Raw genomic sequence first — 27577 nt, 5'->3', positions numbered from 1 at the left:
GTACATGTTTCAAGTCCCCTCTTCTTGGCTCACCAGTGACATGCTGATAACGAGTCCGTCCCAGCATTGAATGCATGGCGTGTCCCATTTCATGGAAAAGATTTTCCATCATCCCAGGAGTTAATAACGTTGGCGAATTCTTTGAGGAATGGGGAAGACTCAGCATCAGAACGACCAGTGGGAGCTGATAGCCCCCGTCTTCCTTTAATCGGCCCCCACGGATGGTGAAATGGCAGTCCTTTAAGAAAACACAGTGAAGAGAGGCTGAGGTCAACTGAAGGGCAATATAAAGCTGTATCAAAATGTGTGAGTACAAATTTTACCTTAATTCCATTCTTCTACTTATTTAGTTACAGACACTTTTAACCCAATACTTTTTATTTTGCTAACATATTATTTTTTTTTAAAACACCAATAATACACTGAGCTTGTGCTGATGAACTCATTCCCTCACTCCAAAAGTATGTGTTGGGTGATGCTATACCAGATACCGGGGACAGAGTCACCACTGAGCTTAGCCCTACGCCCTCAAGGTGCTCACGGCAGGTAGGAAGGGACAGCCGTGGACCGCGGGGGGGCACTGACGTTAACGGAGCCCCTTCTGTGTCAGGCGATGAACCAGGAGACACTTTGCACACCACCGTCTCCATCACTTGGAGGGTGACGAGCTCTCAACCGTGACAAAGCAAGGAACCTGGAGTATCTCTCCCAGTTCGCATACACTTCATCACTTACTCTTCACAATGAGTCTATGAGGCAAGTATTTCATTTTTCAGATGAGAAAACAAACTGAGTCTTGGAAATACTAAGTCACGTGTCCAAGGGCACACAGCTAGGGCTGCGGCATCTCAAACCTGAACCACCCAGGCTGGCAGCCAGGAGCTGGGGCTCAGAGCACTAACCCGGATTCTCCAGCCTTTCAAGCAGAGAGAACGAACAGAGGACGCAGAGGTCGACGACCCAGACTCTGGTCCCGCCGTCCAGATCTAGTAGCCGAATCACCTGGGAAACCGGTTCACCTGCACCAGACTCACCTCCCCCCTGTCAAACGCCAGAGCAGCTGCCCAGATACATAAGCTCACATCTGCTAAAATTGCTTTGGAAACTGTGAAATCACTATTTAAATATAAGGTACCATTATTTCTGTTGTAACTTAATAACCCGAATTCCTGACAATTCCAATCAAGCTGCCCAAAACTGCTTGAAGCTGATCGACCAGGAAACCTGGTTTGCAGCTCAAGGAACTGAACCTCACTTTTCCGCATAAGGAGTGAACTGGTGGTTGATAGGGGCTCCCCAGGGACACATCTTGTGCCATTTGAAACTAGGTCCATGTCAAGTATGGAAAGTGGCTGAGAGCTGGGGCTCTAGTCAGAAAGTCTGGGTTCAAATCCTAGAGCTTCTAACTGTGGGACTCTGGGCGAGTAGTGACCTCACCTCTCTGACCTCAGCTTCCCCATAATGTCAGTGTCCAGTCCAAAAGGCTGACGTGAACTTTCAAAGATGTGACGTGAAAAAGGACTCAGAGCACTGGCGGGCACACAGAAGGGCCGGTCAAATGTCAGCTACCATTATTACTGACATTATGACCCAGATAAAAAAGACAGATACAGATTTATGTAATTACCTTCATAAGTTTTATTAGCTTTAAATTCTACCCTAATTTCAAATTTATATATTTAGCCATCATCAGTAATGCCTTTTTTTTTTTTTAAGATTTTTTTGATGTGGACCATTTTTAAAGTCTTTACGGAATTTGTTAACAATACTGCTTCTGTTTTATGTTTTGGTTTTTTTGGCCACAAGGCATGTGGGATCTTAGCTCCCCAAACAGGGATCGAACCCGCACCCCCTGCATTGGAAGGCAAAGTCTTAACCACTGGACCGCCAGGGAAGTCCTCAGTGATGCCTTCTAAATATTAGGAACTACAAAAGTGAGGTATAAAGTTCACATCAATACAAATTAACTGCTGATTACTTTAGAGAGACCATTTTGTAAACAAAGCATCACCTGGTGAGGTTTGTCTGCTCGCTGAAAAAAATCACAGTAAATGTACCCCAACAGTCCTTCAGATTCATGAACCACGGCCTAGGGGGGAAAAAAAACGAATTTAGTGGGGAATGAGGCCTTTAGAAACTCTAAAAGAAGAAACACATTCCTAGCACAAGAACCTGTTCACAAAACACCCAGAGCCACAAATATAGACGTTTCATTACTTCCTACGTCCCATGTGACCTCGAGGTGGCTTCCCCTTTGCCCTCAACCTCTTCTCCTGCATCTCCAGGACAACTATGATTTGGGAATTCTGTTGGAAGAAGATACCCTCCTCCACAAGCCCTGCGTCCTGACTGGCAGTCCCCAGCGACGCGGCTCTGCCACTGGGCCCACACCACCCGCAAGAGGTGGGAAGGGGTGCTGGCTGGACCATTTTAGCAACAAAATTATAGCTCCTCCAATCTTAGGACATAAGGATACGCGAGCACACCAACTATAACCCTGGGATATAGGAACAATACGCAGTGTCTGCCTTCAGCTGAAGAGCGGTAAGTAATACCGCCACTGACATCCTTCTCCCAGATCAGGCTTCCAAGAGGCCCAGCTCGCAGGAGAGCTGGTCTCCATCTTTGCACAACCTGGGGCCTCTGCCATAAAGAACGGCAACCTTATGCTTTAGGGCTTCCTGCAAGCGTAAGTTCATTACTCCAGCAAGCGTCTACCAAGCATCTACCTGGTGTCGGGGACTGCTCAAGGCTTCTGGGCAACGGCCATGAACAAGGCCGCAAGGGGCTCCCTCCTGAGCTGGGGAAGCTCTTCATCGCCCACATCGTGCCCTTTCACTCTCTTCACGCTGTGTCTGCACATTACCCACCGCTGTCATTTTGTGACGCGCAGTGACAGCCACGCTCCCCGCTGATCTCCCGACTCCACCGCCACCTGCTCTACGAGCACGAAGCGCAGCCAAGAGGCCACAAGACAGTTCGCGTTTCTGGTGAACCGTGTGCTAAGCACACGAGCAAAGAGTAAAACAGGAGAACACCACCACCTTAGGGCCCATAAAGCCTCAAAATCTTAGCAGGAAAAAACAACGACAGTCGCAGCTCACACGAAGCGGCCCTGACAGAGGGTGGATCCCAGGCTCGGACTGACTGTCCAAGGAGTCTCACCAAGAACACAGGCCGCAGGCTAGCATCTGGCGCGAACGTGAGCCCCGCGGGCGGGCGGGAAGGGGTGGCAGGTGCCTGAGGGAGCTGGACTTAACAGAGGCGACACCTGGCACAGCGGGGACGTGAAGGGCAATGACGCACGTTCGTTTAACCAGGGTTTGTCAACATAAAAGACTCAACCTTCTACCAACTTCCTTAAAAACATATTTTTTTTTCAGAGAAATAACTCTGCTGTTAAATGTTTACATTAATTAATTTCAGGCAACAACTGATGTTTAGAGAAAAGTGTTTCTTTTATAGCATCCTAAATCAGATGTGGCGATTTGAATCTTGCATCAAGCAAAGATAAGCAACATCGGGGCAAAGCTAACTTGAGATGAAACTGCTGTTAACTCAGTACCAAACCCGGGAGACAAGGAACGCGGCTTCTTCACTCCAACCGGGCCGCTTACCAGTTTCCGAACGTCTTCACACCACACCTCTCCCTCTGCGGGCTGCTCCACGTACAGCGAAACCCCTAACAGCCTGGTAAACAGGATATTCAGGCCTTCCATGCACGCGCCCAGGGAGAAAAACGGGCAGTACAAACTGGGCTCGCTGTCGTACCTACAGAGGAAGAGAAGCTCAATCACAGTTCCGTTTGCTTCAGTTTCTTGAGGTAAATTCAGCTAACTTCTCGTTGACAATTTACGAGCCAAGAAAGGATTGAAAACCCATGGTAGGTTTCTATCTTCTGAGGGACGTTCAGACTCAGTCTTCTTCAGAAGAACAGCAGTCTGATTATAACTGTAGTTAGAGTAATACCAGTTGGAACTGTAGTGGTAAAACTCGCTCTATGAAATGTGTTATATTCTAAAAAAAGGGTCACATGTCACGTCCGGTAAAATATTTGTTAATGGAAAAAGCTCCGAAGCTCTGTCATATAAACAATCAGATCTTAATTTATCTTTTTGTTATATATCTTAAATGAAGGATAATATTCTCGTAATATTAATCACTCTTCACCCCAAAACAACTTTTTTATGTTTTTTATTCCAACATAAACCAAAGTACACCCAGAATGCGTGATGTGAATGTTTCTGAATCATTACGTCAGGCCAAACCTTATAACCATAGCCAGAAAGAAGAGCTCTAGAAAGACAGTAGGTACTGAATCTATTTCTACTTCCTGGGATTAACCAAATATGTACAAACTTACGCTCCTTACTAACTGGGGGACCGGATTTAGTGAGTGAGTATAAACTGCACCGCAAGTGAGATTTCGGTACAGAATCCACCAATTTACAACTTAGCTTCTAATCCCTGTTTCATAAAAGCAGCCTCAGTGGAGTAAGAGCCTCAGCGGTCCAGCGCCCTCGCTCACTGATTCGTTCACTCACGCAGCCGTCGACTGGCCCGCTAGACGCCGGGGGTGGAAGGGGGCAGAGACGGAAGGGCCCAGAGCAGCGGGCACCCAGCAGGCTCAGGGGCCGGTGTTGAGGGAGGGAGGGCAGGGCACGCACAGTGGGGCGGCGAGGGCCAGGGCCTCCTTGTGCGGCGGAGATGGGAGGGGAGCCCAGGAGAGGCCGCGGTGCGAGCGACGTGCGAAGGCACGAGGCAGCAGAGCCACTGCAGTGACCAGGGGGTAAACGAGCGCTCAGGACGCAGGGAGGCGGGAAAGGGGCAGAGACGCCGACACCGCGCGGGGGTGCAGGCCCGCGAGCCTGAGGAGGGGGGCCGTGCCCTCAGGCATGGGGCCTCCCAACATTCTGATTGTGCATCCCCGTCAATAAGATGACTGGAGTATTCAACCGTAACATGGGTATGTGTATAAATTATAGGCATACATTTCAAAACAAGACAGTTTTATAAGCTGAGATTAAGAAAAATAATCTAAAGAGGACTAGTGGATTGTCCTAACGAGGATAACCTAATATCTTATGGGGTTGCTTGCGGCCTGGGAGACGTGGGACATCACTTCTACAGACACCAGAGGACTGACCTGGTGCCTGGAACCTGCCAGGCTGCCGGTGAGCAGAGTGGACGCAGCACACAGAGGGCGGGGGTCACCCAGCGAGGGTCTGAACGGGGGCAACTGCAGGGGCTCTAAGACCAGGAGCCAGACCTAAGCTTCTTCTACTTTTAGATGAAGAAGTTTCAGGACTGTGAGTGACCGGATTTGGAGGCTGAGGGAGAAAGAACAGCCTGGACTAACATGCAGGTCTCTGGCTTGAGCAACCGCGTGCGTAGGAGCCATTTAATCAGAGCAATGAACGCACGCACATGTGCGCACACACACACAAACTGAAGAGGGGAGGGTGGGTGTGTTTGTAGGAGAAGAAAAGAGATTCAGTTTTGAAGACACTGACTCTGAGGTCCTGGGAGAAGTCAGCCGGAGGCCGGTATGGCCGAGGAGAGCGTGAGCTGGAAAAGGAGAAGGGGCGGGGCTGACAGGAGGGTCAAGGGCAGGTCCCCGGACTTCCAGGCGGTGGGGTGACAAGGAAGAAGAGTCAGAGACGGCAGACTGTCCTACAGAGTGAAGTCGGTCGGAAAGAGAAAAACAAGTGTCGTATATTAACGCGTGTATGTGGAATCTAGAAAAATGTACAGATGAACTGGTTCACAGGGTATAAATAGAGACACAGATGTAGAGAACAAACGTATGGACACCAAGGGGGGAAAGTGGAGTGTGGGATGAACCGGGAGATTGGGATGGACATGTATACACGAATATGTATAAAACAGGTAACTAATGAGAACCTGCTGTATAAAAAGTAAATAAATAAAATTAAATTTAAAAAAAAGAGATGGCAGAGAATTTAAAGGGATATCACAGAAATGGGGAAGGGGGATGTGTTGTCAAACAGGAAATAACAGCCACTTCTGGTCTCCGGTCCAGCATATAAGGACCCTGGAGGGCACCACTGTCCTAATGACAAGTAAAAAGCTGAACAAACTGAAATCAGCAACTCTTCTTAGACCCAGCAGAGAAGTGAGGTCACAGAGCAAACTGCTGTGCCCCAAAACTGGAGAGGCAGGCAGGCAGATCCAGAGGGCCACAATTCACAGGAGGCTCCAGGGGAGACTAGTACCAAGGTAGGAAAACAAACTACAATAGACAAATTGAGGGTTAAAAATTCCAGGGAGGCCCCGTTTAAGGGGGAATCGCTACACTTTTATGAGTTTTCCCTCCAGGAGCCCCACCAGGTTCTCACAGTGAAGATGGAGACTATTCCCCCATCTTCCAGCAGAGGAAGGAAAAAGTAGCCATTATGAACTACGCCAGCACGTTCTGCTCTTCTTAATGAGGCATGCCCTCCAGAGAGACTCTCTCACCAGAGAGAATACCCACCTCGCGCCCCCCAGCCTTCCCACCTCATCAAAGGGGAGGGGGCTGGAAAGCACTTGTGAAAGGCGCAGCTGAGACGCAACCACAGGCCTGCAGATCACATCTCCTCCGTCCACACATCAGCACCGCATCGGCAGGGCTCCCGTAAAACAACAGGGGACACAACCCAGGCCTGCAGGTCCCAGACCTTAGTTAAGCAGAAGTCTCCAGACAAACCCAAACAAACAGGGGAGACAAAGAGAGCACACCAAAGGAGAGTTACCTCCAGCCCCAGGGTTAATGGAAAAAGCAGGCAGAGCCCGGCTCCTGGCCAGAAAAACATCTAACCTCACACCAAAGCCCTAATTATCTCAGTTCCTTTCACCCAGTATACCATACCCAACCTTCAACAAAAAATTTCAAGTCATGCTAAAAGACAAAAAACACAGTTTGAAGAGAAAGAACAAGCACCAGAACCAGATTGAGATATGTCAGAGATGTTAGAATTAGCAGATTGAGAATTTAAAACAACTGTGATTAGTATCCCAAGCACTCTGAAGAAACAAGTAGAAAACATGCAAGAGTACATGGGTAAGGTAAGCAGAGAGATGGAAACTCTAAAAACGAATCAAAAGGAAATGCTAGGGGGCTTCCCTGGTGGCGCAGTGGTTGAGAATCTGCCTGCTAATGCAGGGGACACGGGTTCGAGCCCTGGTCTGGGAGGATCCCACATGCCACGGAGCCACTAGGCCCGTGAGCCACAACTACTGAGCCTGCGCATCTGGAGCCTGTGCTCGGCAACAAGGGAGTGGCCCCCGCTTGCCTCAACTAGAGAAAGCCCTCGCACAAAAACGAAGACCCAACACAGCCAAAAAATAAATTAATTAATTAATAAACTCCTTAAAAAAAAAAAAAAGGAAATGCTAGAAATTAAAGCACTGCAAAAGAAATAAAGAATGCCCTTGATAAGTCATCAGTAGACTGGATACAGCCGAGGAAAGGATCAGTGAGCTTGAAGAAACGTCAACAGAAACTTCAAAACTGGTATGCAAAGACAAAAAAGAAAAACAGAGACAGAAGAGGATACCCAAAGAACTGTAGGACAATCACAAAAGGTACAATGCACACATGATGGGAAAACCAGAAGAAGAAAGAGAGAAAGGAATTGAAGGAATATTTGAAGTAATAATGACTGAGAACTGTCCACACTGAAGACAAACACCAAACCACAAATCCAGGAAGGTCAGAACACCAAGTAGGAAAAAACAGAACACAACGCTTAGGCAGATCATATTTAAGTGGCAAAAAATCAAAGACAGAGAAAATCTTCAAAGAAGCCAGAGGGAAAAAAAGTCACCTCACCTAAAAAGCAATGATAAGAATTATGTCAGACCTCTCCAGAAACCACGCAACAGGAGTATGGAGTGAAATGCTTAAAGTTCTGAAACAAAAACCCACAAACCTAGAATTCTGTGCCCAACAATATTATCCTTCAAAAGTGGAGAAATAAAGGCTTTCTTGGACGAACAAAAATTGAGGAAATTTCTCACTAGTAGACCAGACTTATAAGAAATGTTAAAAGAAGTTCTTCAGGAAGAAGAAAAATTATGTAAGTCAGAAACCTGGATCCACGTAAATAAAGGAAGAGGGGTAGAAGAAATAAATGAAGATATTTAAAAACTTTCTATTTCTTCTGTTTAATGTTTGTTCAAAATAGTAATAGCAATGATGTATTAGGTGATTATAGCAATGATGTATTAGGTGATTATAGCTTATGGATGAGTGACATAATGACAGCAGTGTTAGGAGGGGCTGGAAAGAAGACCTAGGTGCTGCACTAACCAACCAGCAGCAGGTACTACTGGGAAGGAGACTCACGCTACTTGTCAACGGATATTGTAAACCTTAGGGCAACTACCTCAAACAGTGAAAAGAGGAGAAAAGCTGGAATCATATAACATACTCAATTAAAACCATAAAAGGCAGAAAAAGAGTGGAAGACAAGAAAAGAAAGAAAAAAAGATACAGGCAACAGATAGAAAACAGTAACAAACATGGTAGGTTTTAACCCAATAATATCACTAATCACTTTAAACATCAATAGTCTAAATGTAACAAATAAAATGCAGAGAATATGAGAATGGATTAATAAACAAGACCCACTATATGTTGGCTGTAAGAAACTCACTTTATAGAAAAGAAACATAGTAAAGCTACAACAACACAGCCTATGCATGACCTAAAACATGTACTGACTTGCCTAATGCCCATGACACCTACATATGGTAATCAGGCGAAGCTCAAGGAGACAATTTAGCTTGGAGAAAATAATTTAAGTACAGAATACAGGCTTGTATAATACTCCACATACAACTTCCACTCTGTATACACTAAATGAAATGATTACGAATGATGAAAAGCAAATGGTATTCATTTGAAATGACTGAGAACAAATGCATTAAAAAGTACAGGGCTTCCCTGGTGGCGCAGTGGTTGAGAGTCCGCCTGCTGATGCAGGGGACGCGGGTTCGTGCCCCGGTCCAGGAAGATCCCACATGCCGTGGAGCGGCTGGGCCCGTGAGCCATGGCCACTGAGCCTGCGCGTCCGGAGCCTGTGCTCCGCAATGGGAGAGGCCACAACAGTGAGAGGCCCGTGTACCGCAAAAAAAAAAAAAAAAAATAGTTAATATAAACTCCCTGTTTTTAAAAAAACTCTCAAATGACATCCCCTGGCTCACCAGTCCCACCATCTAGAGAAAACCACTTCTTGTGTATCATCATTTTATCTGTGTAAGAAGGCTTATACGTGTGTGTGTGTGTGTATACACATCTACATGTACAGAAATACACAGATATATATACAGACACACATACAGAATCATACAATTCCTATCCTGCAATTTCCTTTTAACACACATTTTTAACAAAAATATGTTTTCCTGTATTTTTAACAAAAATGCACTTTTAAATACTGTCCACTTCGGCACATAAAGCTCTGGTCCACAACAAGCACCTGCCATAACTTCTCCAAAGCGTCCACTCCCTGGTGTGTGTGGCCAGTGAGAGTCCACACCTTGTAAGGGAGTGTCCCATCCCTGGCACTGTCTGAAACAGCCCACACACGGTGATAGGAGGAGCTGGACTTCTGATCGTGTTTGTATCAATTTTAACTTCTCTACAGAAAATGCACCCAGAGCTGGGCAGTCAGCTGCTGTTAGTACACCTCCGCTACAAACACCAGCCTACAAACACCCTGCCAGACAGGTACAGACCTCTCTGTGGAATCCATCCAGAAATGACGATGCTGCATAGAGGATGAGATTTTAGATTTTTAAACAGGTGTTGCCAAGTCATCCTGCCCACCCCGCCAAGCTGTGATAACGTGCATCCCTGCCCTCCGTGCATGAAGGCCTGGGCCCACGCACCTCAGGGCTCCCGGCCTCTCCTCCTTTGGCTCTGTGGGCCAAATCTTCTTTTTCTCTCTGGCAATTTGGTTTTGCTCCTCCACCACTTTTAAAATCCTTAACAATTTATTTACTGGTGTATCACTTTTAGATAACATCTACTGGTCCCGGCACAACATGACGCCACACGCTACTTCACCCTCCTGAATTTTTCTGTTACACAGAGACGGAGATGCAGCTATACTGATGACCTTGTTAGATTACCAGGTGTCAGGAGGGGAACTGAGCTACAGGCCTCTGTTTTGCCGCCCTCTCCTGGGTATCCCCCAAGACTGCACTCAGTGCAGGAGCAGCCACATCGGCAGCTAGGAGGAGGAGGAGAGGAGCTCAGAAACGCTGAGGACGGGCCTGGCGTGGTGAACGACACAGTCAGGAAGGCAAAGGCTCAGTACTCTGGCAAGAGAGGACTCCTCAGGGCAAGTATGTCCATATTCCCTAAATTTAACCTATAAAATGACAGCTTACCCACGGTCATTTGGGTGATGCTGCGGATGACAAGTGCTCACGAGGACCCTGGGCTCAGCCCTTTATATATACCTCCCCTAACAGCAGAAACAGCCCTACAAGGTCACACTATTACCCCCATGTCACCAGTACGAAAACAGGTTTACACAAAGACAAGTCATCTCCCCGAGGTTACGACAGGACCGAGCAGGAGGTCTGAGGCTTCTTTTTAACCGGATGACAGCAGTCGGGGAGTAAATGACACCAAGGAGAGAGCTGCGGGCCTGCTTTCTTCGGGCCCAGGCACTGAGCTCCCTCCCACAAGCGTGTTACCAGTGGAAGTACTAAAGAAAGCGCTACACCTGGATGTTCGTCCTCAGTCACGTTTCCCAATAGTCGGGCGTCAGAACCCTGAGTTCACTGCTAAAGCTGCACCCCGCGAACAAAAAAGTGTGGCCCGTTTAGAGAAGAAGTCAGAAGGGAAAACGAGCAGTGGTGAGCAGGGGCCGAGGGCCCGTACTGAAGAAGGAACTTCAGGGAACAGGAACTAAGTACCAGCAGGAACCGCAGAGGTGGGGGTGTGGAGGGCTAAAGCAAGTGACCGAACTGTACGCGTGGCAGGCGGCTGGTAACTCGGAGAGACCGTCTGATTGACTGTCAGGGCCACAAGTCAGATGACAGAGACCAGAGAGAGGAGGCATCCAGTCTAGACTGCCGGGGGAGGTTTGGCAAGAAAAAACGAGGACTTCAATCTCTGCAAGGGTCATGGGAGGGGCGACTGTTTCATGACAAGGAATATCTCAGCACCTCTGCAGGCAAAGGGAAAGAAGTTAATCAAAAGGAAGAGATTGATGATACATAATAAAGTTAGAATAACTGCTGAAGCAACACGTCTAACGGTGTGAGATACTATTATCTTCGACTTGCACGGTGCTTCACAATTTGCCAAGCACTTTCACATCAGAAGCCTCCCATATTCCTTACATAATCCTGTGAGACAGGGGAGGCTAGAATTATTACTCAATTTTACTGGAGGACATTGAGACTGGGAGAGGCTGGTGACAGCCCACGGCAGTCTCGGAGAAAAGGCCCTGGGCTGGACGTTAAAACCTCGGCTCCATCTCCGTCTGTGCTCTGAGAGAAAGTGTTTTTTTTTCTGGTTTTGGGGGGCCTCAACGTCCTCACCAGGAAAATGAACTATTGGGTTTGCCAAAAAGTTCGTTCAGGTTTTTCCATAAGATGTTACGGAAAAACCCACATGAACATTTTGGCCAACCCAATACAGTATGTCGCAGGCTCCACTGATCATCAGACAAATGCACGCAAAGAAGCCAGCACTGTGCCTGGAGAAAAGCAGGCACTCCGTCCATCACAGCGACACTCTGTCAGGAAGCTTGACTTAATGCTGCGAATTAATCACCTACTATGTGCCTGATGACACTCAGTGTGGGAAGAGTAAGGCCCCCAAACCATGAAGAGCACCTAATGCAAGTGACAAGGGACGCGAGTGCAGAGGGGATGAAGACGAGGCTGTGCTCAGTTCTGCTGGGGGGGAAGGCATGAGGTCAGGGAGAAGCTCAGTGGGGAGGGTCAGTAAGCAGCACAGTGGGGAGGGTCAGGGAGAAGCACGGGGGGGGAGGGTCAGGGAGAAGCACAGAGGGGGAGGGTCAGTAAGCAGCACAGTGGGGAGGGTCAGGGAGAAGCACGGGGGGGGAGGGTCAGGGAGAAGCACAGAGGGGGAGGGTCAGGGAGAAGCACGGGGGGGGAGGGTCAGGGAGAAGCAGGCGGGGAGGGTCAGGGAGAAGCACAGAGGGGGGGAGGGTCAGGGAGAAGCACAGAGGGGGAGGGTCAGGGAGAAGCACAGAGGGGGAGGGTCAGGGAGAAGCACGGGGGGGGAGGGTCAGGGAGAAGCACGGGGGGGGAGGGTCAGGGAGAAGCACGGGGGGGAGGGTCAGGGAGAAGCACAGAGGGGGGGAGGGTCAGGGAGAAGCACAGAGGGGGAGGGTCAGGGAGAAGCACAGAGGGGGAGGGTCAGGGAGAAGCACAGAGGGGGAGGGTCAGGGAGAAGCACAGAGGGGGAGGGTCAGGGAGAAGCACGGGGGGGGAGGGTCAGGGAGAAGCACAGAGGGGGAGGGTCAGGGAGAAGCACAGAGGGGGAGGGTCAGGGAGAAGCACAGAGGGGGAGGGTCAGGGAGAAGCACAGAGGGGGAGGGTCAGGGAGAAGCACAGAGGGGGAGGGTCAGGGAGAAGCACAGAGGGGGAGGGTCAGGGAGAAGCACAGGGGGGGAGGGTCAGGGAGAAGCACGGGGGGGGAGGGTCAGGGAGAAGCACGGGGGGGGAGGGTCAGGGAGAAGCACGGGGGGGAGGGTCAGGGAGAAGCACGGGGGGGGAGGGTCAGGGAGAAGCACGGGGGGGGAGGGTCAGGGAGAAGCACGGGGGGGAGGGTCAGGGAGAAGCACAGAGGGGGAGGGTCAGGGAGAAGCACAGAGGGGGAGGGTCAGGGAGAAGCACGGGGGGGGAGGGTCAGGGAGAAGCACGGGGGGGGAGGGTCAGGGAGAAGCACGGGGGGGGAGGGTCAGGGAGAAGCACAGGGGGGAGGGTCAGGGAGAAGCACAGGGGGGGGAGGGTCAGGGAGAAGCACAGAGGGGGAGGGTCAGGGAGAAGCACAGGGGGGGAGGGTCAGGGAGAAGCACGGGGGGGGGAGGGTCAGGGAGAAGCACGGGGGGGAGGGTCAGGGAGAAGCACAGAGGGGGAGGGTCAGGGAGAAGCACAGAGGGGGAGGGTCAGGGAGAAGCACGGGGGGGGAGGGTCAGGGAGAAGCACGGGGGGGAGGGTCAGGGAGAAGCACGGGGGGGGAGGGTCAGGGAGAAGCACGGGGGGAGGGTCAGGGAGAAGCACGGGGGGGGGAGGGTCAGGGAGAAGCACAGAGGGGGAGGGTCAGGGAGAAGCACAGAGGGGGAGGGTCAGGGAGAAGCACGGGGGGGAGGGTCAGGGAGAAGCACGGGGGGGAGGGTCAGGGAGAAGCACGGGGGGGAGGGTCAGGGAGAAGCCCGGTAGCAGGGAAGGAGGGAAGGACGTGGGGGGGCCCGGGGGGGGGGGCGGCTGCACAGGGCACCACGGGCTCAACCACAAAGACCACCCGCCTCACTCAGCAGCCTCACAGCACAAGGAAGAGACCCCCCACGCCGATGCCCCACCAGGCTCTCCATGACCCTCCCAAACGAGAGGCTATTCCCTCCTGAAGAGGGAGAGGCCCAGAGAGGCTGTGAGGGATTCAGGAAGCTCCAAGGCATTTCCAGCAGCTACACCCCTGCCAGAGGCGCCCTGAAGACCAGGCCCTGCCTTTGTGCACTCAGCTTACATCCGCACCCCACAGGATGTTCAGTGTCACAGGTCACTGAGCCCCTCCAGGATGCCGGGCTCAGGAGGCAGCCCCCCACCCCCAGAAGAACCGAGGAGCAGGACTTGCTCCCCACTGTGCCCCTGGGGCCACCACGCCGGACACCCCCGCTTGCCATGATACCTCCTCGCAACATGGTCCCCAGGACTGTCTTACTCGAAGAGAAACCACTGAGAAAAAAATTTACTCCGTCATCTAGAGACGCCCCCCAAACAAGAGCAAAAGCACAACAGGTGACATATAAAACCTTACAGCACGTGAGAGCCACAGCCCAACCTAAACACAGTAAAATTTAAGTGTATTCGGAGGATTTGGTTTCATCACCTCAAACGCTTTCCTAGTTTTGCAAAAAGTTTACTGCTATTTGTTGTAAAGGTGTTCCCTGACTTGAACGCAGAAATAAGAGATCTCTAGAATCCTCAGAAAAAAACTGGAAGAAGATTACTGTTCATCCACCATGGTTGATAAGTGAAGCTCAGTAAATTCTCTGCTATTTCTTCTGGTTAAAAATATGCTACATGTGGGTTTACAAATTTTCAGTTTTCAAAGAACATATTATAATCAACATGGTAAACGGTATAAATTAGGTCTTTCTTATTAAAAACAATAGAATTTAGCAATATCTCAAAATCCGCACCAGGAACGCTATCATTAAAGTAAGTACAGAAATACTAGTCAGTAAGAGACTCTCCACTGAAGAATTCATTTGTTGTAATTTAAGTTTTTTTAAAAAAATCAATGTGTCAGTGTCTCTCTGAAGCACACTCTATGAGTCAGACTTATGTGTCAACTTCTGATGCACCTGGGATGAAGGTAAAGAAAGAACTTGGACTTTACTTCCAAAAACCTTGGCACTGAACTTAGTGAAAACACAACACAGTTCAGTACCGTCAGTGAATCCAGGTTGAAACTGCAGGTACCACAGGCTTCAGTCTCACCCTATTCCATTCAGGCAGGTGTGGGAATCTGCACAGCAGGCAAGTGCTTACAGAGGGTCCCTGCAGGACGAACACGACGGATAACAGACACTTAGGAGGCACAGACATACTTGTGTGACGACACCATCAGAGGAGCTATTTTCAAATTCACCAAAAGAAAATGAAACACACATAATGTTTCTGGCATGAGGAATGATGTTTTTGCCAGGATCACAGTGTGACAGCTGGATGACACCGTGAAACTTGTCATCTTGAAGCCAGCAGGAGAACGACTGTTTTCTCCAGCTAAATACAGGTAAGGTAGCAATGAAAGAACCGAAAGGTAGTAGGAACCTGTTTCCCTTTCAGGTAACCACACACTGAAAATATCTTTTTCATCTCTGTTTCATAAAGAACTGGCCATCATCCGTTTGGTCCTATCTTATTAATTAATTTATTTTTGCTGTGTTGGGTCTTCGTTTCTGTGCAAGGGCTTTCTCCAGTTGTGGCAAGTGGGGGCCACCCTTCATCGCGGTGCGCGGGCCTCTCACCGTCGCGGCCCCTCCCGTTGCGGAGCACAGGCTCCAGACGCGCAGGCTCAGCAGCTGTGGCTCACGGGCCCAGTTGCTCCGCGGCATGTGGGATCCTCCCAGACCAGGGCTCAAACCCGTGTCCCCTGCATCAGCAGGCGGACTCTCAACCACTGCACCACCAGGGAAGCCCCCGTTTGGTCCTATCTTGACTTCTGACTCCAGAGGCAAGAAAACAGCTCCAGCCAAATTGCCTGGTAAGGAGGGGGCTCTTTTCCTTAACGGTGGAGATCAGATACACGGTTCACTGGAAACGGCTCTTTTTTTTTTTTCAAATTTATTTATTTTAATTATTTTTGGCTGTGTTGAGTCTTTGTTGAGTCTTTGTTGCTGCATGCGGGCTTTCTCTACTTGCAGAGAGCGGGGGCTACTCAAAAGCAGCGGCCTCTCTTGTTGCGGAGCACAGGCTCTAGGCGCGCGTAGTTGTGGCACGCGGGCTCAGTACTTGTGGCTCGCGGGCTCTAGAGTGCAGGTTCAGTAGTTATGGTGCACGGGCTTAGCTGCTCCGCGGCATGTGGGATCTTCCCGGACCAGGGCTCGAACCCGTGTCCCCTGCATTGGCAGACGGATTCTTAACCACTGCACCACCAGGGAAGTCCTGGAAACTGCTCTTAACACAGATCACAGTACAATTTCATCCTCACCCTAGAGAGGTAGGAAAGGGAACCTCAGGGGAAAGGATCACCACAGTCACGCTGACGTGGCACCAGGTGACAGGACCGCATCATAGAGGCTGGAGCCAAATCCCAGGAGAGCAGGGAGACCTCTATTATGACAGCCTCTCACGCAGCTTCTTCAGTTCCATCAATACGTAGAATCAAATAGCCACACGTGAAACACAAGAGAGCGTAACCAACACAATTGGGGGGGGAGGGGCACAAGATCCACGTTACAGGAAGACAGGAACCAGAGAAACGACCCCACGTGAAGGCAACCAGATCAGTCCACGAGCTTGGAAATTCTGTAGGACCAACGACCTGGTCTCTTTAGCAAGTGGCAATGTGAACAAGGTTGGCTGGGGCATGACGTGTGGGGGCCGGCTCTGGAGCAAGAGACTCAGACAGAAAGCCCAGCAAGCCAACTGGGAAGAAACAGACTGGAGACCATCAAGGAAACAGGGGTGTAGCCGGGGTACGAGTTGACGCCCATGAACTGCTGCAAACTTTACTGGGTTCTGGTGGTTCTGGAGTCATATAAGAAAACAGCCACGTACTGAGAGACGGAAAGAATACACAAGAGTGACGTGACACAAGGGCTATAGGATTCAGCTTAAAATACTTTAGTAACAAGAAGGAAGGGAGAAATAAAAGAGACCAGTGAAGCAAACATGGCAAAACCTTGATAATTACTTCATCTGGGAGATGAGTATATGGGGGTTACTTACATTATTCTCCCTATTTCTGTTTATTTTGAAAGTTTTCATTATAAAGGTTAATTTTCTTAAAAATGGAAAGCAACGAGCTCAGTATACATATACTAACAAATAAACTACTCAATTTCACGTATCAAGCAGGTGTAGTATCTTGAAACACCACACCATCCTTCTGTGGAAGTCCAATGCTTTATGAATAGTTTAAAACACAAAACATTCCTATTTCATTATGTGAACGCTCCAGACATTTCAGAATATACCTTAGCAAGGAATAAACCATACTGAATCCCACACCCCAATGACATCATTCTATAAAACAGCACCAAAATAAGTGAAATGCGATTCACTGAAACTCATCCTTGGCAGAAAAGAAATAAAGTCCTCGAGCATTAAAAACAAAAATCAAACACTGGAAGGATGCACTGAACACTGTAAGAATGATCACTCTGGAGGGCAGGGGTGGGAGGAAGGCTGTGAGCAGCATTCGAAATACCTCAATGGATACTTACGTTGTTTTCAGTTTTTTCCCACCCACGTGAATGTATTAACTCTTCAAAAATAAACATTTTAAATAAAACCATTGCACATACGCTTTTCGTAAAGAATTACTTTCACTCTTCCATGAAGAATTTAAAATTTGAAAAAGAAAAAAAATTAAGGTAGTTTTGCTCTGTAAGATTCCCCATCAGCTGCTTCTGCCACTGTTTTCCAGGACTCACCTCTCACAGTTTTAAAACACAATTTCCTATCTTTCTAATAGGTTCTTTCTTCTCTTATGTGAACATTAAGAAACGTGAAATAAATCTTAAGTGTTTAACATGTAGGCCAAAAAAAGTCCCTGGGTAACCTGAAAAAAAGCTCAAATCAAGAAAAGCCCCTTCTGCTTTTCATTTCATGTCAAACCACACATTTTAGTCTTTACTTGCAAGTAGAGGCATTTAAAGAGGATTTAGAAATCTTCACTTTGTTCTACCTTCTAACGTCAAACCCAAATTATCACATTTTCCCTTTCTTTTCTCCTCCACTACCCGCGCCTCTCAGCCTACTCTAGTCAATCAAGATGATTGACACTGCAAACCAAAACTCAATCCTCTGCCTTTTAAGCTACTCAAAATAGGTTTTAAACCCCCCAATTCTTACAATCCCATCTAAAGCATTTCTGCATCCCTTTTCCTGGTTCTTTTACTGAGTTAACAGGCAAATAAGTGAACTGAAGTCCCCTGTGGCTGTCAGGTGAGTTACACTGTGTTCCCCGAAGAGTGGTGATTTCTACTCTAAGAACCAGCCAGCCTGGGGGAAACCTCTCAACAAAGGAGCATCATGAAGACCTCCAGAGGTCATGCTGCCTTCAACAAACCTGACATGAAAAATGTCACCCACAAAAATATGTTTACCAGAATAGTGCTCACTGGGTCGCTTTTACTACGGATCTCCCACCACTGGTGTAGACACAGGCTCCAACAACGGCTGTCAACCAGCACGCATTTCCCGGGCCCAGAGCGTGTTCCCCACTGCACTTCAAACAGAGGAGACAAGACAAGCGTTGCTCTGTGCTTCCAGGCGTGGCTGACACTGAGGCCCAGAGGACACTGTGAGCGCCCGGCTGTGCAGCACTTGGGCTGTAAGCACAGGCCGGGGGGCTTCGGGGACTCCAGACACAACGTCACAGGTAGGGCAGGAAGCCGCAGTCTCTGAGACAGAAAGGGCCCAGGCAGGGGACAGGGTTCAGTTTGGCCGAGGTAACCTGAGGAGGACGGGGGTGGTGAGGGAGAACCAGAGGGCATGTGTGTACCTTTCGTTAGAGCCACGCAGGCCTTGAGCGACGCTCCAGCTTCATTTTAAAGGCGGTAGTGGGCCCGTGACCTTGAAGACGGAAGGGACCCCTGTGTGCTGTCCTGCCGGCTACAGGCAGGCTCCCCCGCCCTGGACACGGCCACCAGGACACACAGGCGAGGTGGGCCCCTGTCCAGTGCTGTCTCTCTCACCAAAAGCTCTCTGAAGAGTATTCTGCTACTCATTTAATACAGTCATTACATTTCAGATGAGTGTTTTCTCAGAGAAGCGTTAAGGCAGAACTGAACCTCCTTCAAAAGATTTGAGAGGACAATTACAAAGCATCTCTTAGAGGGGAACATTCTCTAGAAGAAGGTCTACAGATGGCCAATTCCACATAATAATGTTATTTTAGTACTAAAAATACAAGCTGGCTGAGGATAGGTCACTTTCGCAGACTGTGTGTAGCACGTGTCACAGGCGAGCCAGGCCTGTCCGGGGCCTCAGCCCTCACGAGCTCCTGGCCACAGGGCCACGCTGCCCCCGATCCTCCCATGTGGACAAGAAGACCCCCCCTCTGTGGTGGGGGCAGAGAAGTCAGAACTCCCAACCTCCGGGGGCTCCGGGGTCTCTAAGTACTGAGTCTGGAGTCAGGCAGCAGCCTGAAGACTTTCCCGTGGTGCACTTTTGTATAAATGGAGGACTCACTCCCCTTTATTCAACAGCTTCTGTTTAAGATCACTGTCAGACTTCTCAGGGATCGCACACCCTGATTAATGCATACGTATACGTCATCATTGATTCTGTCTTTCCAAGTATTCAAATATCCACATGTAATTTCCACAGAACCACCACTTGGGTATGCTACACTTACAGAGCACAGTTAAATGACAAAAATATCGCTTTTAAATTTAAGGCTAAAGTATTAAAAAATAAGGGATGGGAGGGACTTCCCTGGCGGTCCAGTGGTTAGGACTCGGAGCTTCCACTGCAGGGGACACAGGTTCGATCCCTGGTCGGAGAACTAAGATCCTGCGTGTTACGCAGCACGGTCAAAAATAATAATAGTAATAGTAACAATAAGGGGTGGGGGACATGATGCAGAGGAACACCACATAAAAATCACAGTGGCAAAAATTAGAAAGAAACAAGGACATCTAATTTACATTACTTTCCAATGTCAAAAATACAACTAAAAACTTTACATAAATATGGAACATATTAATAAAAAATTTAACATTCCTGTATGCTATGTCTTTGAAAGGATTTTAAGAGAGAAATGCTATTTTTTAATGCAACCATAAGAGCAGGATCTGAAGTCTTGCAGCCATAAAACACAATTGTGAAGTAATGTCTTATTACTAGCATATCTTATGTTAAGCTGTAATATATTCTAAGCACTCACTGTTTATCAGGATCAAATTATTATAGATTCTGAACTACAGTTTACGTGCTTTCGTAGAGAAGGTGACTGATGCTGAATTTGGGACACATGTATAAGAAATACCAGCTGACAAAGCATTATTACCTACAGGTTGGGAGACACCTATGCTCTGTAAGTAAGACTGGTTTGGGGAACAGATACGTAAAGAGAGGCCACAGAGGGGAAAAGATGGGAACTCAGTGGGTCAGTGGGTCAGCTCTTGGACACACTGACTGATCTCAGGCCACCTCCTGCTGCCGGGGCAGAAAGAACAGGAAAAGCTACAGGTTTCTGCTTCTATGACAAACGCCGAAAGAAACCATTAGAATAAGCGGCGTCCAATCTTAGTGAGGTGCTTACTACCCTTTGCTTGATGCTTGAATATAATGCATGGTAACCAAAAGACTTTGAAGTTTAATACCAACTGAGTAAGTATATTATCATGATATATGCCAGCAAGCTTTAGTAAAGAAAGCAGCTCAAAACTTTTATTCTCTTCCAGGACCTAAGTCAATCTTAACTGCATATCTAAAAAATGAACCATAAGAGAAAAATGTTAAGGATTTGTTAAAGGCTAAGATTCTGAGATTCTTAAAAAATATATTCCTCTTGCAGATATAAAGTTGCTTGGGACATAAACATTTTTGTGTTCACTCTGAACAGGCCTCCATATTTTGTGGGTTTACAAGCAAACATAAAAATGACAGAAACAGGGTATAGTTAGGGAAAAAGCATAGCTCCTAGTTCGCCACAGTTTAATAGACACAGAGGAACACAGAAGCCAGAGGAGCCCCTCTATCAACATAAGTTTCCCAAATCCTTATTTCATTTATATCCTTCCAGATGTGCCAATAACATGCTGACGTGTTCCAATAAAAATGAGAAAACATAAGAAAACCACACTGTGCCATGCCAAGTACTACCATATTCCTCTACTGGTTCAACAAATATTTGCCGAGCACCCACCCTGGGCCCGAAACGGGACACGACGAGGGTTCTAGCAAAGTCCCAGCCCCTCCAGCTCAGAGTCTAGAAAGAGCCTGGACAGCACCCACAGGAGGAGGCGGAGGGGCCGGATTCCAGCCATTCGGGAGATACTCACAAGGTGTAAACAGGAATGACAGAAGCCACAGAGGACAGGCTAAGGGGGAGGGACCACTACAGGCCTGGGGGAGGGGCTTCCCAACCCGGATAAGTGACCTGAGGGCAGATGCTGGCCACTCCAGCACAGGGCCTGAGCTTGAGGGGACGCAGGTTTGTAACGTGGGCACCGAGTGAAGGGACCGTTGCCCAGTTAGCAGGCAAAACGCTCAATACATATTTCTTTCTTCCTTCTCACATACGAGTATTTCTCAAAAAACGTACCTCTCTGCACGAATCACACCGCTGTAGTAGGGGGGGTCCCAAGGCATTAATTCCTACGAAGGAAAAATTCACTGTTATGGAAGCTGTTGACTACGTCACAATTTTAATCAATAATTTAGCCAACTTATAAAATGTATACCTGTTATGATGCCAGAAAAAGTTTAATAAAAGGCCTAAAAATTCGTGACTTGGCAGGAAATACGTGCCTTTTTATTTTGACTTCCCTGCAATCAGTGAGTTGAGAGGTATAAATAAGGCATAATCGCAGAATTTCGGGAAAAGGTAAACAAATGTCATTCTAAAATGTAAACTAATGAAAGTCAAAATTGATAGATTAAATTAGCCACGCTGAAATTTTCCCCAAAATGTAACCCATGTATTAATCCATAAAACATACTGCAGGTACGATTAGGGAACTAAAGGTGAGACTAGAGTTCTTTCTAAATCTAAGCAAGAAGCTTAGGGTGGATCCCAGAAATGAAAGCAACAATTTAAAACGTAACTAAGGCAGAATTAACGCTAATCTTGGCAAAGAAAATATGTCATAAAGAAACACGAGAACAACCATTTTTGACACCTTGTACAGAACAGTGACAGGAAGCTGGGGTAGCTGTGCGGACCACACTCCCCGCAAGCTGCCAGGTGACAGAGAGCAGGCAGAGGCCAGGCCGGGAAGCAGGCGGCCTGGGTCCAGGCGCACAGTCCACAGCGGGCGGACTCCCAGGGCTTCCCCGCTTTCCTCCCCAACCCCGCGCCCCCTCCCCCACCCTGCTGCTCCTCCACCGCAAGGCAGACCCCTCCGTCCGGCCTCTGCCTAGAGGGCTCTTCCTCGGCTGTCGCCAGCCCCTCACTTCTTCAGGGCTGCTCCGGTGCCATCTTCCTGCGGGGGGGGGCAGTCTTCACTGCCCAGCCCCTATAAGACAACAGCCACCATCCGCTTTTTCTGCATTATTTCCCCCACAGTCCCTATCACCACAGGACTAGCACAGTGCTGATTTTTTTCATGTGTTTACTATCTCTTTTCTTCCCCTACGACATAAGCTGCATGAGGGCAGGGATTTTGTTTGCAATTTTCCCGTTGTATCTTGGTCCTTGAATTCTGCCTGGTACACAGCAGTCCCTCAAGGGTTATCTGTTGAATGAATCAACAGCATCTCCCACACAGTACTGCTAAATGCACTTCAACTGCAAAACAAAACACCTGGCACTGAGCAGAGCTCCGGGAACGAGGCTTCCACCCTTATTACCAAGGTCCTTCAAAGGTTCGGTTTAGACATGATCTCCTCTGAGGACAAGGTTTCTTGCTCATGTGCCATGCTCATACTTTATCAGGGAAGGGAACCGAGGTAAGACGTGGAGGCTTCCTTTCTTTCTGCCCACGAGCTCCTGAAGGGCACGGACAGCAGCCCTGGGGCTCTGGCCCCTGAGTGATCAGTTCCTGCCACTCACGGCCTCCAACAGATGACTGTTTACTGCTACGTGCCAGACAGAGCGCAGGCTCTAATGCAACAGAGACAAGACATTATCCCTGTACCAAGAGCTGACAACGGGCCAGGCAGCAGGAAGACAAGCGGCCCGCCCGTCAGAGAACAGTGTGTCACATCTATGACGCTGTGCCACGCCAAGCAGCCCACGAAGGGTGTTAAATCACAGGGGAGGGCAGGAGACGTCTGGAGGAGACACAGCCTGAGTTGGGCTGTGAAGAGTGGGAGCACGTAATCCAGATGTACGGCATTTGCTGGCACATAAATGTCAGTTACAATTTAAAAATAAAACAAAGCACAGCATGGTAAATCAACTATACTTCAATAAAAAATAAATAAAAATAAAGTAAAAGAAGGGAAAGCAAAGCAAAAAGTAAGTGAAAAGAGCACACGAGCATCACGCAGGTGTCAGTGAGCAGAGAACACTGACTGGGCTCCCAGGCAGAAGAGGAGGAGGTCCAGGAAAGATTACGAAGGGCTTGGCGGGAAAGCTAAGAAATGGGAAGTAAATCTAATAATTACCTGAAAATGTTAAACAAAAGAGTGCGAGGCCCAATCAGTGTTCTAGAAAAATCCCTCTGGCGGCCCTGCGTTCATTCATTCCCATTCCCAGTAAGTGCACAGGACCTTCTCCGCATCCAACGTGGGCCAGGCACCCAGCAAAGCAGTTGGAATGCAGGACAACTTCGAGGGGAGCAGAACAAAAGGCTAGAAAACCAGTCACTGTCGTCTTGCGGAGAAGGAATAATGACCTCAGCCAGGGCTGTGGCAATGGGCACAGACAGGGGACAGAGTTCCCAGGAAGGCAGAAGCTGCAGGCCTCGGTACCTGACACTATGGGCGGGGGCGGGGTGTGAACACCCACAGGGCTCACTGACACACAGCACGTGGTGCTCGAGAGCCTGCTTTTCTACCAAATGCCCAGGTGCTGCCTTCCAGGGAGCAGTTTGAGAACCCCTGGTCTAGACTCAGTCCCGGTTCTGGCTAGGGGAGCGGGGTGAACGGTGGTACCTTCACCAAAACGGGGGCTTCAGGAGAGAAGGCTGGGCATTTCCCACACATCCTCAGAACAGCCGGCATCAGTAGCTACATAACATGTCTGGGGCTTCCCTGATGGCGCAGTGGTTAAGAATCCGCCTGCCAATGCAGGGAACACAGGTTCAAGCCCTGGTCCAGGAAGGTCCCACAAGCCACAGAGCAACTAAGCCCGTGCGCCACAACTACTGAGCCTGTGCTCTAGAGCCCACGAGCCACAACGACTGAGCCCGCGTGCCACAACTACTGAAGCCCGTGTGCCTAGAGCCCGTGCTCCGCAACAAGAGAAGCCACTGCAATGAGAAGCCCGCGCACCGCCAAGAAGAGTAGCCCCCGCTCGCCGCAACTAGAGAAAGCCCGTGTGCAGCAACGAAGACCCAATGCAGCCAAAAAAAAAAAAAAAAACCAAACAAACAAAAACATGTCCAGGGAGAACAATTTCGAGTCATATTAATGAATTAGCTTTTGGCAACACACTTCACCTTTTCTGTTCCTGTGCTCACCAAGCTAAATTCTGATCCATGATCTAGTTTCCTAAGTGGAACTACCTACCAAGCCAAAGTGGGTGGATGGCTAATCCCAGTTACTCTGCTAGATACAGCTCTGACTACCAGTTAACAATCTCACATGCTGCTCCTGAAATCAGTGACTATGACAGAATTACTCCATTTCATGGTGGTTGGATCTGGGAAGCTGGTAAAGAGTTTCTAACCCTGCTCAGCAGCCACCAGCAACCAAGAATGACCACCAACAGCAGCTACACGAGAGGGGCCCAGACACCCCAGCAATCCCGTGGCACCCCCGAGCCAGGTGAGGACCCGAGCCCTAACACCTGGGATCTCACCCCTTTTCAGGGCACCCTCTGGCCCTAAGGACACTTAGTCTGACTGGAAGGATCATGTAATCATTTGATCTTAAGATTCAGTGTTTTCAGGACGGGTTACACTTTGTCCGTCAACATTGATCTACTTAACTGAGCTCCACAGGTTAGCAAACAAACGTGTCAACTGCAAGGTGAGCACTGATGTTGAAGCTGCCACCGGCCAGGTCATCCCCTCCCTGAGCCCCCTAAAGGTGCTTTGCACAGAGATGCCAACTCTCCATAGAACAGAGGCAACCTTTGTGTGAGCAGATATTAACACAGGTTGTGTTAACAGACAGTATGGGTGTGTGTGTGTGTGTGTGTGTGTGAGAGAGAGAGAGAGCAACTAACCAACAAAAACACTGGATTTACTGGAATGTCAGACTTGGACATTTGGATCAAATATTTCAATACTTTATTCCCCAAATCCAAGGATCAGAAGAAACAAGACTATATACACCATCAGCAAATCACAAGTAAGTTCTAGAGTCAAAAGATAAAGACCTCAGCTGACAGACTGTTTATATAATAATAAAAATATCCCAAGATGGTCACTTACAGAATTTTGAGGATTTAGTTTCATTTTCATCCCTCGTATCATCTCAAAATCTTTTAGAGTTCTGTAAAACAGGTTTATCATTCATTGTTAGGACACAATTTTCATAATTAATTATAAAAGAACTGGTCTGCTTATGCTACTTTCCAATATTCATGATAAAATTAGAAGTAATTTGTAGTGCAAATGCAACCAGTATTAACCAAATTTTACATGTGCTAGAAGAAACGATAATATACACATCAGTAAATTACTACAATTTCTACCTTAAAAAGCATCTTGGCAGAGATAGGTCTTGAAAGTACTAAAAGACTGGAAAAACTAGCAGTGTTAACAGAAACATGCAAAGTGCAAAGTGTTAATCAGTAAACTCTGAAGCACTGCTTTTTGCTACACCTTAAAAAAGAGGCTAGGGCTTCCCTGGTGGCGCAGTGGTAGCGAGTCCGCCTGCCGATGCAGGGGACACGGGTTCGTGCCCCGGTCCGGGAAGATCCCACATGCCGCGGAGCTGCTGGGCCCGTGAGCCATGGCCGCTGAGCCTGCACGTCCGGAGCCTGTGCTCCGCAACGGGAGAGACCACAACAGTGAGAGGCCCGCGTACCGCAAAAAAAAAAAAAAAAAAGAGGCTAACAAATTACTTCCTATAAAAGAATATTAACATAGATTATATTTAAGATTGCTATTCATAGTTTTTCCCCTACCAAAAAACTCCAGCTGGGCAACAATCAAATATGCACTTAATACTTGCAGAATATGAAATTTCCGTTAGAATGAACTCCTACATACCACTATAAGAAACTGAAGATAAGTTTGCTCAAAATATAATCTATAGCTACATATAAGTGAAAAAGAATAATGCTTAACCAGCAAGGCAAAGTAGAATAAAGTTTCAAATAACTGCATAATCAACACTACTTCATTATATCAAAGCCACAATAGCTCACTGCATTGAAAGATAATTTTAGAATTTATAAATATAATCCAAATTGGAGAGGACTGTGTTCTAGGCATGAGTTTATAACAGAAAATGGAAATTGGAGCTAAAATTAACATGCTGGTGCAGTCAGGCAGCAAATGAGGTTTTAGGCAGTGCCACAGGAGAGATCACGGTCTCTCACAAACGTGCCACGCCTCATCCTAGAGCCAGGGTGTCTGAAGGCTCCTGGGGGGCTGGCCCCCAGAAAGAGCACTACCAGAGTGGCCCCGAGGACGAGGGCCAGCCCAGGGGGCTGGGCAGGGAGAAGGCCGGCGGCTGTGACAGAGGGACCGCTGAGAGTGCTCTTAAGCACATAGCAGGGCAAACAGATCCATCTACCATCCCCACCAGCCGCCCATGCTGAGGCCAAAAGGAGAGAAATACTACGTTTCCAGCTGATGATAAAACGGATGGTACAAGCTAAAATATATAGTTTCAAAAGGTCTGGGAAATTTTAAGAAGTCCCTATCAATGATGAGTTCCTAAAGACAGGTGGCTGGTTCACCAGAGGGGACGGCCCAAGTTTCCGAGACCGTCACCTTCGGGGGACGACTGTGCACTTTCAAAGTAGGGCTCACTGTTCATCTCATCTCTTGAACAGTCCACAGATCTGACACAATATTCCAACACTTATATTCCTAACAGGTCACTTACAGTTTTTTTATAAATCAAGTCTTAAAAAAAAACCCTAACTAAATAACATGTACTCTAAAGAGAATTAAAAAAACGAACCTTTCAGAGAGTTTGTCAGATAGCTTCTCAAGGAACTGCATGACAGTCTCTAAAATGAAAATCCAAAAGAAAATATCTTTAACTACATAAAATAAAATGTACACACCTGTTAAAATTATAATGTGGTGATCATAAATCCATACACTACAATGCCTTTAAGGTGATGATTCTCAAAGGGAAGCTGGGTTGCTAACATATACTAGGCATTTCTAGATGATGATGATCTTTATTAAATAAACGAATTAAAGTGACATAGTAATAATCAAAGCCTTAAATGATACCCCAAAATAAAAACAGTTAAGGGGAAACAATAGAAAAGAATCCGGGCTTCCCTGGTGGCACAGTGGTTGAGAGTCCGCCTGCCGATGCAGGGGACACGGGTTCGTGCCCCGGTCCAGGAAGATCCCACATGCCGTGGAGAGGCTGGGCCCGTGAGCCATGGCCGCTGAGCCTGCGCATCTGGAGCCTGTGCTCCGCAATGGGAGAGGCCACAACAGTGAGAGGCCCGCATACCGCAAAAAAAAAAAGAAAAGAAAAAAAAAAAAGAATCCAAAGTTTCAATCTATTTCTATCTATTCATATGTATAAGGAAAAAAATGTCTGTCAGACATGTCTAATTTTTTTCTGAGTTTTCAAGAGATAGCTAGACTGATCTGTTCATAAAAATCACTACAACTTAGAAACATCAGATTTTAAAAATCAGTGTTTTTCT

The 27577-nt window shown here is 48.0% G+C and overlaps 1 protein-coding gene across 1 annotated transcript in view; it reads right to left on the bottom strand.

Moving 5' to 3' along the window:
• MIPEP (mitochondrial intermediate peptidase) overlaps positions 1-27577 on the bottom strand; it is a gene marked incomplete at its 5' end in the record, with an annotated part of 144406 nt that overhangs the window by 90753 nt on the left and 26076 nt on the right. Inside the window, 6 exons of the mRNA XM_079721694.1 lie at positions 34-238; positions 2012-2089; positions 3618-3771; positions 21221-21273; positions 25161-25221; positions 26866-26914. Coding sequence (XP_079577820.1) covers positions 34-238; positions 2012-2089; positions 3618-3771; positions 21221-21273; positions 25161-25221; positions 26866-26914 — 600 coding nt within the window. The remainder of the gene's footprint in view (positions 1-33; positions 239-2011; positions 2090-3617; positions 3772-21220; positions 21274-25160; positions 25222-26865; positions 26915-27577) is intronic.

Source organism: Hyperoodon ampullatus (assembly GCF_949752795.1).
Source record: "Hyperoodon ampullatus genome assembly, chromosome: 16".
Taxonomy (NCBI): Eukaryota; Metazoa; Chordata; class Mammalia; order Artiodactyla; family Ziphiidae; genus Hyperoodon; species Hyperoodon ampullatus.
The sequence above is the reverse complement of the archived record's forward strand: the minus strand, read 5'-3'. Positions and strand labels throughout refer to the sequence as shown.